At 39.0% G+C, this 11182-nt stretch overlaps 1 protein-coding gene across 2 annotated transcripts; it reads left to right on the top strand.

Annotated features, from left to right (window-relative positions):
- The first annotated feature begins 1101 nt into the window (after window positions 1-1101).
- Window positions 1102-9161, top strand: LOC103706727 (ubiquitin-activating enzyme E1 1). Of its 2 annotated transcripts, XM_008790943.4 has the most exons (7): window positions 1102-1309; window positions 1480-1778; window positions 3774-3991; window positions 4878-5672; window positions 5749-6617; window positions 6877-7309; window positions 8352-9161. In XM_008790943.4, the coding sequence occupies exons 2-7, from the start codon at window positions 1493-1495 to the stop codon at window positions 8946-8948; spliced, it is 3198 nt and encodes a 1065-aa protein (XP_008789165.1). In that variant the 5' UTR covers window positions 1102-1309; window positions 1480-1492; the 3' UTR covers window positions 8949-9161. The 2 variants fall into 2 exon arrangements, with proteins under 2 accessions (XP_008789165.1, XP_008789164.1); XM_008790942.4 differs by having other exon boundaries at window positions 1102-1778.
- Window positions 9162-11182: the final 2021 nt, after the last annotated feature.

Raw genomic sequence — 11182 nt, forward strand, 5'->3', positions numbered from 1 at the left:
ATACATCTTGTTATTCTCGGTAATAGACACTGGCCCTATTCTATATAAAGTAGAAATCAGAGATTCTTAAGTAACTTTTTTTTCTCTATACTCTTCCATTGTTTCTCTAAAATCCGATTGACTTTGGAGGATACCCCGCCGAGCAAACTTCGATAAGAGAACTTCTTTTCTGGTTTCAAGTCGGTCAGGGATTGCTAAATAAACCTTAACCCAAGCGCAATCAGAGTTGTCAACACCACTCCATCCATCAGCACAACTCTCCAGCTCGAAGTGCAGTTGACCTCACCAATTACTCTCGATGGCCCTACTATTTTGGTTCGGATTCTAGCAACAACAACAGACAAGGTAAAAGACATTTCTCCATTTCTTGGATCTTTTTAGAGACCGACGTATATGTCTTTCCTGCATCCAAGTCAAAGCCATTCTCCATCCACCGTAACTCAAAATCAAGTAAATCACAAACTAATCCACCAAACGGTGTAGATCAAATCATCAATCCACGCTCGCAACATTTTCTTATAAACCAAGCGAGTGCATAGGAATTTCCATACATCTTCTAATCCTCCCCCAGCTTCACTCCCTCGCCCCCGTAGTCGCACGTGCAAAAGGCATGGTGCTAAGCATGGACGGCATGGATATGTTCCCCGATGCATGCGAAATAGTTGATATACAAGTACTGAGGTATTTTTGCCATTTCGAGTTTCGTGCATCTCCGTCCATTTCCATCCTAACTCAAAATCAAGAAAATCACGAATGGATCCACCAAAGGCGGTCTACGTCAAATCATCGAACCATGCACCGCGACTGCTTCTTTTGACACAGACGAGTGCATAGGAATTTCTATGCGATTTTCTGATCCTCCCCCAGCTTCGCTCCCTTACCCCGGCGACAGCACTGCAGAAGGCATGGCGACGCCAAACATATACGGCAGGGATATACTCGAGGAGAAAATCCAACGGCGTATATCCACCCCTCATAAAAATTTTACGTAGCAGTCCGTATATGGAATCTTTCTCTTGTCCCACCCCTGCTCCCATGGTCCGAATACATTCGCTTTCTTCTCCGGTCAATACCGCTATCTATAAATACGAGACGAAGATTGGAGGAACGGAGGAGAAACGAATCCAAGGTCGGTCTCATCGATACCGCGGTGAACCCTCTCTCCCCATCTCGTCTCTCTCAAAACACCAGCGGAAAAAGCGTGCAAGCGAAAAGCCACAGCAAAAGAGAGCGAGCGCCGAAAGAATCTCACCGCTTTCTTCTCGCCCCCCTCCCCTCCGATTCCTTCCCCCCCCACCGCGGGATTTTGGTACGTCTTCCTCCTCCCTCAACCACGTCTCTCCCTTGATTCCTCGATGCCGATTGATTAGGATGAGGGTCAGGGAACGTTTCTTGCATTCGATCGTGTTCTTTTTGTTGTTTTGGTGCTTCCTTTTGGGTTTTGATCATGGCGATGAGGTGGTTGGGGGCTTTGAGCAGGGCGCTGCTCTATATGTTTCCGAGAAAGAGAACGGAGGGAGCTAAGGTAGATGAGGGGGTCCCGCGCGGGGCGGTGCCGAAGAAGCCGAAGGTAGAGTGCTCGAATTCGGAGGTGGCGGCGGAGGGCAGCCACAGGCCACCGCACGGCATGGCCTGCGACAGCAATGGCAGCAATGGTGCGGACATCGACGAGGACCTGCACAGCCGGCAGCTTGCTGTCTACGGGAGGGAGACGATGCGCCGGCTCTTCGCGTCCAGTGTTCTCATCTCAGGGCTCAACGGGCTCGGGGCGGAGATAGGTAAAGCCACCGATGCGTGGGTGGTGATGTTCTCCTCTTTATCTTTCTTTATTTCTTTCTTTCTTTCTTTGAATCCAACGTTTATATGTGTGCTGGCTGTGGATTTGGTTTGGAATGAAATGGATGCAAGGAAACCTGATCAAAAATCAGTTCTTTCCCACGATTTCTGAGTGGTTGTTGAACTGTCGATATCCAGCAGTTTCTTTTAGCCTTTCCCTCTGTTGATGTAGATCTAGAATCCAATGATGTTCACCTCTTTGTTTCATTTTATTCTTCATTCGTTGACAACATGGAACGAGAATCCTGAACGTTGTGGATTTGATCATGAGCAGAATAGTTCTGTTATGGTTACCATAAGGTATTTTTTTCTGACGAGCGCTGATTTTTCTTTGATCATCGGCATTTTACATGTTGACCTCAACTCTTGGAAAATTAAATGCTCTTGTTGGGCTATGCATCCATTGGAAGTTGCATATCTGATTAAAAATTCGTTAAAGCTTCATGACATTTGTTTTCTTTTGAAATTTTGTTAGCAGGGTGTTGTACAATTAGGGATTTACTACAGTAGGGATGTTAATTGACATGTTACATACCATTCAGTATTCTTGCATGTCTGTGTTACAGGGACATTAGAGCCATAACATTTTGAAGCTAAGATAATGCCCCTACTACCGTCAATGACACCTTTAGTTTATGCAAATGCTGGATTTTTTTTGTTGCATCTTACCCTACGAACATAAGTTAAATGCACTCACACTTAATGACACCAATCAGTAGGTGTTGCCTCATCTTTTGAAGACTCCTGCACATAGAAGAAGCATCTGATGTTGTCACACAACCCACTGTAAACCTCTAAATAAATTTTGTGTTTCCTCACTGTTTCAGACTCCATCTTAGGTCTATTGGACAAGGATTAGGTTTGTTTCTATGGGAGGTCATGTTGGAAAAATATGGAGTTCTTAACGTCAGTTCAGTTTAAGGGAACCAGAATTTAGGGTCAGATTTGAAGATCTAATAAAGCGTTTGAAGCCTTAAAGAGTAATGGAATTTATGTTTGATGGGTGTTGCTATGGGGTTTCATACGAATGATTGAAAGTGAGCTGTTTGGGGCCCTAAGGTTGTTGTTAAATTAAGCCGAGAGTAAGATCATATAGGCTTAAAGAGGAAGAGAAAAGCCATGCACTGACTGGTTTGCTCCTCTGCTGGGATTCACCAGATAAGAACTACCAGTAATTCTGGCTGGCTCTGCTGGTCTAAAATTCAGAGCAAGTGAGCTCCTTTTTGTCTCTTTTAAGGTGGAAAAAAAAAATCAGTCCCTTGTTTGATGAATGAAGGCTCAGATGGTCACTGTGTCTCCCTAATCAGTTAGTATTCCTTGTTTGCCTTCGATTTGTTCCATTCTGCCTTGGTCACCATCACCTCTTAAAAATCATTGCGATGGTTGGCGACCCCCGCAGTTTTGAGAAGCACTCAACTTACGGGCGACAATGACAGCCTTCTTGTACTAAGTGCATCATTTTGTATTTCCAACTTTTGCTTTGTAACTGGGCCCCACTCGGAAAAACCCTGTCTCTATGCATGGGGCTCTATGCATGGGGCTTTTAGGTATACTTTGGGCCTGTTACCAAGCATCATAGTGCAATATACTGAGTATATGTTGTGGGAATGAGAGGATTAGTAGAGTTCTAAGGACATATCTTAGTGATAAAGTCATTGCATCTTTTGATAGCTTTTAATAATGTGAAAATGCTCCAGTAGCTAATTACATTTTACATTTTCCTCTAGTTTTTTCCATGTGGTAACATGCCCTCAAAAACTCATAGTCTAAATCATTTTTTGTGTAATTTTTGGTTGTTTAGTCCACTACATTATATCAGAGAATTCTTAGAGGCATGGTATTTTTTAGATATTACGCTAGAATTCCGTTTCGGTTTCCTTCAGTGTATATATTATTGTCTGATTTAGACTTAAATAATTCTTTTTAATCTCATGCAGCAAAGAACCTGGCACTTGCTGGTGTCAAGTCTATCACATTACATGATGAAGGCACCGTGGAATTGTGGGACTTATCCAGCAATTTCTTTTTCTCTGAAGAGGATATTGGTAAGAACAAAGCTCTGGCATGTATAAAGAAGCTGCAAGAGCTTAACAATGCTGTTATGATTTCTACCTTAATGGGAGAACTGACCAAGGAGCATCTCTCTTACTTTCAGGTTTGTTGCTTATAGAAAATTATCAGTACATTTCCCCCTTCTTATTAGCCAGTGGCACTGTTTTCATCATTCACATACTCCTCTCAAACTACTGCAGGATCATGTTAATTCTTGACTAGCTTTTAATCACTCTTGCACTATCTTAGCTTTGCATGCATCAGTGACATATGTAGTTTGTGAAAGTCTCTGCAATATTTGTTATTAAAAAAGTTTGTAAGAGGCAGGTTTTAATGTTGATATTAGACTGGAAAGTAGTCACAACTAGGAGCATTCAACCTCATAAAAATCAAATTGTGGTAAGTCGTGAATGTTTTAATGTAGGAACATTATGGCAAGCCCAAGATGGTTAATGGTAATATGTTACTCTTGACGTCCATACAATACTAATGTAAGCATTCTATGGGAAAATGTTATGCTTATCTGTTACCGGTCAGCTTCGTAACAGTCATTTTCTTTTTTCTACCCTCATAATTCTCAATTGGTTTTCTATGATCCAAATCACAAGTAGCCTGCATGAATTTAATGATAAAAATTGAAATTAACCAAGACATCCTCTCCTGCATCAATATTTATTTATTAGTGATGGATGGACAGTCAATATTCTATAAAGAAATTTCTAAATGATGCTATATGCAACTGATGCTCATCATGTAGCATCATTTTTATGCATTTCATTCATATATAATGAAGTCCAAGCAATTAATTTGATCATATCAGTGATTCTATTAATATCCCTTACAGGAGAAAAAGGGGGACATAACTTGCGCGTGCTCATATATATGTACTTTTTTCTTGCAATGCTCCATTCAAGATGCTAGATGCTACTGTCATATCTGTGTTGTGAATATTTTGAATTTTTGACAAATATCAGTTTTCTGCATTGCAGGCTGTAGTTTTTACTGATATAAGTTTGGACAAAGCGATTGAGTTTGATGATTATTGTCACAATCAGCAACCTCCAATTTCCTTTATAAAATCTGAAGTTCGAGGCCTTTTTGGCAGTGTGTTCTGTGACTTTGGCCCGGAGTTTACCGTTGTTGATGTTGATGGTGAGGAACCACATACAGGTATCATTGCATCCATTAGCAATGACAATCCTGCCCTTGTATCTGGTGTTGATGATGAGCGGTTTGAGTTCCAGGATGGAGAACTTGTTGTTTTCTCAGAAGTTCAGGGAATGACGGAACTAAATGATGGAAAGCCACGTAAGATTAAAAATGCAAGGGCACAATCATTTATTCTTGAAGAAGATACAAGTCATTTTGGTGCATATGAGAAAGGTGGAATAGTTACACAGGTAAAACAACCTAAGGTCCTGCAATTCAAACCTTTAAGGGATGCCCTCAGATATCCTGGGGAGTTTCTTCTGTGTGATTTTTCAAAATTTGACCGCCCACCTCAGTTACATTTGGCTTTTCAAGCCTTGGATAAATTTAAGCAAGAATTGGGACGTTTTCCTGTTGCTGGATCAGAGGAGGATGCTCAGAGGCTGATAGCTTTTGCTATTAGTATAAACGAAAGCTTGGGAGATGGCAAGATGGAAGAAATAGATCAGAAACTTCTACACCATTTTGCAAATGGTTCTAGGGCAGTTTTGAATCCTATGGCTGCAATATTTGGTGGTATAGTTGGCCAGGAGGTCGTGAAAGCATGCTCTGGAAAGTTTCATCCACTTTTCCAGGTGAGGTTTCTGATTTGATTTTCTTTTCCTTGTGATAATCCTGATATGATATATGTCTAATGAAATACTTGGGCAGTTCTTTTACTTCGACTCAGTAGAGTCTCTTCCTGTTGAACCATTGGAGCCTGATGATGTGAAGCCATCGAACTGCCGCTACGATGCTCAAATTTCTGTGTTTGGATCTAAGCTTCAAAAGAAACTGGAAGAGGCTAAAGTGTTTCTTGTAGGCTCTGGTGCTCTTGGATGTGAATTCTTGAAGAACCTAGCCTTAATGGGAGTTTCTTGCAGCCAAAAAGGGAAGCTGACAGTAACAGATGATGATGTGATTGAGAAGAGTAATCTCAGCCGTCAGTTTCTTTTCCGTCACTGGAATATCGGGCAGGCCAAATCCACTGTAGCTGCTCATGTTGCCAGTTCAATCAACCCTAGCCTTCATATAGAAGCACTTCAAAACCGAGCTTGCCCAGAGACAGAGAATATCTTTGATGATGCATTTTGGGAGAGCTTGAATATTGTTATTAATGCATTAGACAATGTGACTGCCAGAATGTATATTGACGGGAGATGCTTGTATTTTCAGAAGCCACTTTTGGAATCTGGAACTCTGGGTGCCAAGTGCAACACACAGATGGTCATACCTCACCTGACTGAGAATTATGGGGCCTCCAGAGACCCTCCTGAGAAGCAGGCACCAATGTGCACGGTTCACTCTTTTCCTCATAATATTGATCACTGTCTTGCATGGGCCCGTTCTGAATTTGAAGGCTTGCTTGAGAAAACTCCAAATGAAGTGAACACTTTCCTTTCCAACCCAAGTGAATATACTTCTGCAATGAAAAATGCAGGGGATGCACAGGCTAGGGATCTACTTGAACATGTTTTAGAGTGCCTTGACAAGGAGTGGTGTGAGAGTTTCCAAGATTGCATCACGTGGGCACGATTGAAGTAAAGTTCCATTACTTTGCACTTTTTTCTGCTTTTCTTTTTTTCTTTTGGTGGGGGGGATCAAATTTATCTTTTATTCCTGAATTTAGTTTTTGCTAATTGTTACCCCACAATGCCATGGTTCGCATGGCAAATGTTAGCATTTAGAGTTGGATGTTATGGATGCATGTATCCCAACTGTCGTATGTATTTGGAACATCTATTTCTTCTTATCTTTGTGATGCTGTGCTGTAACTATTTCTAATTTATTTGCTCACAGGTTTGAAGATTACTTTGCCAATCGTGTGAAGCAATTAACTTTTACTTTCCCTGAGGATTCTGCCACCAGCACTGGTGCACCATTCTGGTCTGCTCCTAAACGCTTCCCGCATCCATTGCAATTCTCAACTAGTGACCCAGGCCACCTTAATTTTGTCGTGGCTGCTTCTATATTGAGAGCTCAGACATTTGGGATCTCTGTACCTGATTGGATCAGCAGCCCATTGAAGTTGGCTGATGCAATTAATAAGGTGTTGGTCCCTGATTTTCAGCCCAAGAAAGGAGTAAAGATTGTAACAGACGAGAAAGCAACAAATCTGTCTGCTGTTTCTATTGATGATGGTGCTGTCATCAGTGAACTTATTACCAAATTGGAAGGATGTGCCAAGAAGCTGCCTGCAGGATTCCGAATGAATCCAATACAGTTTGAGAAGGTCAGTTCTTTTCAACAGACTGGTTGCATTTTAACTTCAGTCCCAAGGTCGTATTCAGTGAAACCTTTATTTGCATCTGCAGACCATTAATCCAGTAACCGAAATTAATCATAGCAACATTCACACATTGACATGATAATACTTAAATTTTGGTAGATGATCTTTTTATCTCTCCCTTAAAATAAGAGCTTAACTAAGGTGTTTTGCTAAGGTTGGGGGGGAGAGAGGGTATAGGGATGTGAGGACAAAAGATGTCATGCTGAGCCTTAATTGAAGGCTTTTGTGTTATATTATACTAGAGCATTTTGCTTTACTGCAATACATGTTCCTGAAAGGCATAGCAGGTCTTATTGGCTTGGATTTCCTCCTTCTTTAATCTTCATTTTCTAGATCGCTCTTGAAAAATTTAAATTTTCTACAGCTGAAAGACTCTGTAACTTTAATCATGATTGACAAGCACGATCCTTCCTACTTATGGAATCCTTCAAACACTTACTCCAATGAGAGAGTGCATGTATTACCAGACTTTTCCAATCCTTTCTCAATACCTCCATGTATGCTTGCTTTGACCTTCCTCTCCTTAATCGCTACCCCTGACACAAATCCAAGCTTCTTTCTTGTGACAGTTTACTTGGTTGTCTGCCACTTTGTGTCTCTGCTTAATTAGTGCAACCGGTTTATTTTTTTGACCTACTCTTCCCATCTCATCATCATTTATCGTATAGCTTCAAAGCTCTATTAAATCAAGGGCACATGCATATTTTTCCAATGACATGTTAAAGCTTTGTTGAAATTTATTCTTCTCTAAATTTTTGGCAAGCAGCTTGGAAATTATTTGCAGCCTGGCCGAATCATCCTATCATACCCACGTATTTCTAAATGTTCTCTATCACCTCCTTTTCATTTGAATACTAACTTTTCCTATGTGAAGGGGCTTGGGTTCTCACTCTCAACAATAACTCTTGGATTCTGCTATTTCTTGATCTTGCTTATGAAATGCTTGATTTCTATTTCAGTTATATTTTATTCATTACTTTTACAGGATGATGACACAAATTATCACATGGACTTGATAGCTGGGCTTGCCAACATGCGTGCGAGAAACTATGGCATTGGAGAAGTCGATAAGTTGAATGCTAAAATAAAAGCTGGCAACATCATCCCTGCCATTGCAACTTCCACAGCAATGGCCACTGGTCTTGTTTGCCTTGAGCTTTACAAAGTTCTTGATGGTGGGCACAAGCTTGAAGACTACCGCAACACATTTGCTAACCTCGCTCTTCCACTGTTCTCCATGGCCGAACCAGTTGCACCCAAGTTAAACAAGCACCAGGATATGAGCTGGACAGTCTGGGACCGTTGGATCATAAAAGGGGATTTTACGCTGAGGGAGCTCTTGCGGTGGCTGAAGGACAAAGGCATCAATGCATACAGCATCTCGTGCGGTTCCTCTTTACTCTACAATAGCATGTTCCCCAGGCACAGGGATAGGATGGATAAGAAGGTTGTGGATGTAGCAAGGGATGTAGCAAGAGTTGAAGTACCCCCTTATAGGAGGCATCTGGATATTGTGGCAGCTTGCGAGAATGATGAGGGTGCAGATGTTGATATTCCATTAATTTCGATATATTTCCGGTAGTTGGGTTTGGGAGTAAATGATGCCAGATAATTTAAATTCCTATTTTTCAAATTGATTTTAGTCCATGTCCTTGTAGAAAATTGGATTCTGATCACTTTATATTGCTCAACAGAATTGCTAAACAGAACTTGATGGTTACTTAATCTGTTGTATCTCACTTCATGTTCGCTTCCATGTCAATGTCATGCCTCAGAGACACTTGTGAGATGTTTATCTTGCTTGTGTTTGATCTGTGTTAGGGCCAGTTTGGTTTTGCAAGTGGATTGGGAGTGACTTTTAGATATTTTCTGAAAATGACACTTTTAAAATGTGCTCTTTTTGGAAGTGAGCATGTCTACTACTTCATCTGCATGGAAAGTAAGGGATGTTGAAGTCATGAAAGTATCATACTTTCATTCATGTTTGGTTGCATGGTGTAGAAGGTCACCTTCGACCACTTTGAATGTTTGCTTGCTTTAAAAGTGGGAAGATATGATCATCTCTGGAATGGATGGTGAGATTACCTCCCTTTAGAGAACTTGTGTTAAATATTTAATCTCCCTTTTTATTAAATATAAATAAAAATATATTATAAAGAGTTGACAGATTTGATACTATTATTATATTGTCGACTATGCTTATAATATTTAAATAATATTATATGTTTTAATATTGTAATTATGAATAATAACCTATCGGGCATGTGTTGACTGAATTAGCTATTATTATTACATTATTCTATCAAATATTTAATAATATTTCTTGTCATATATAATGTGAATCAACAATAAAATGCTTGAATAAAATAATAATATTTGTTGATTAATTAATTTGTTAATGTTCAATTAATATAAGTTAATATTTATTACAAAATTATGGAAATAATCATGTATTATATTCAGTATTTTTTACTTATTCAGTTTTGAAATTATTAAGTATTTGACAATTAAAAATATCACTTGGTATTTCAAATCATGAAATATAATATAAATCTTGAAAAGTATGCTATCTTTAAAGCATGCAGGTATTATTTTAATATTTTTTAGGTATTTAATCATGCACGAATTGAATAAAATACTGCTAATCTATTGCTAATTATTTTTGCAATATTTGCAATTTTTCCAAGTTAGCAGCCATTGAGTCAAGAGCAAACTTTTAATGGTCAATGTTCCATACTCAAAGATAATTTTTTTCTCTTAAAAAAAGAATGATGATGGACCAAACAAATATGAATAAATTTTTTAGGTAGCATTAAAAGGGTAACATATTACAAGGAGGGAGACTTCAAGCCTATACTTTCAACAAATCCAATGTACAAAATACATGTTCCATTTCACTATTTTTTAGACCCAAGATCCATACATAGTAGTAAACTTCATTTTATAAGACATATCAAGTGCAAAGTTAGGTCCTTCCCATATAGTCCTTCAAAGCAATTCTTGGTACCCCTTATCTTGTATGCAAACCAAAAAATAATTAAAAATAGAAAACAAGCAGCAAATTATGTGTAATAATTCTATCTTAGTAGATATCATGGGGGATCTCATGGATTGCATGGGCTCAGATTGTGAGGGCTTGTGTGATTGACAGTGATAGAAAAGAAACTGAAACATAGTTTCTCATATCAACAGAATCATATCCAAACCATGTAAACCATCATCATCACCAAAAATAAAATAAAATAAATCATGGCACCAATATTACAAGGAATTCATGAAAAATTACACTAGTGATTTGACGCATTTGCTAAAATTGTTGACAAATATAAAAACAAACTATATTCAAACCATGAATTCTATCATCCAAAAAACAAAATCATGATAGTAATCTTAAAAAAAAAAAAAAAAATCTTTGAACAACCATCAAAACCAAACAATGACCAACAAGGCAAATTAGAAAGAATCCATGATATATAGAAAAAACAAGTCTTAGCTCATCCATAGCCTATCTACCATTACCACCAGAGATGGCAACATACTTCTCTTTATTAGGTATTCTTTGTTGGCACAGGGAGTTATATCTCATTTATTTATTTAAAATTATAAGAAAATGGTAATTTGGATAGGCTTGGTTTCTTGCGAGAAGATTGTCTCTGCTGGGTTATTCAAAAGAAACTGAATTTTCTTTTTTACAGGTAGAAATTTTGAGGGTAGATCAAAATTATTCCTGACCTTCCACACCGCATGAACGGCTAAAATTTGGGCCCCACTTTGGCCTGAAGCGAAGCGAATCAGCAGTCTCATCAAAAAAGAAAA

This window comes from Phoenix dactylifera, chromosome 13 (assembly GCF_009389715.1).
Source record: "Phoenix dactylifera cultivar Barhee BC4 chromosome 13, palm_55x_up_171113_PBpolish2nd_filt_p, whole genome shotgun sequence".
NCBI classification, from domain to species: domain Eukaryota; kingdom Viridiplantae; phylum Streptophyta; class Magnoliopsida; order Arecales; family Arecaceae; genus Phoenix; species Phoenix dactylifera.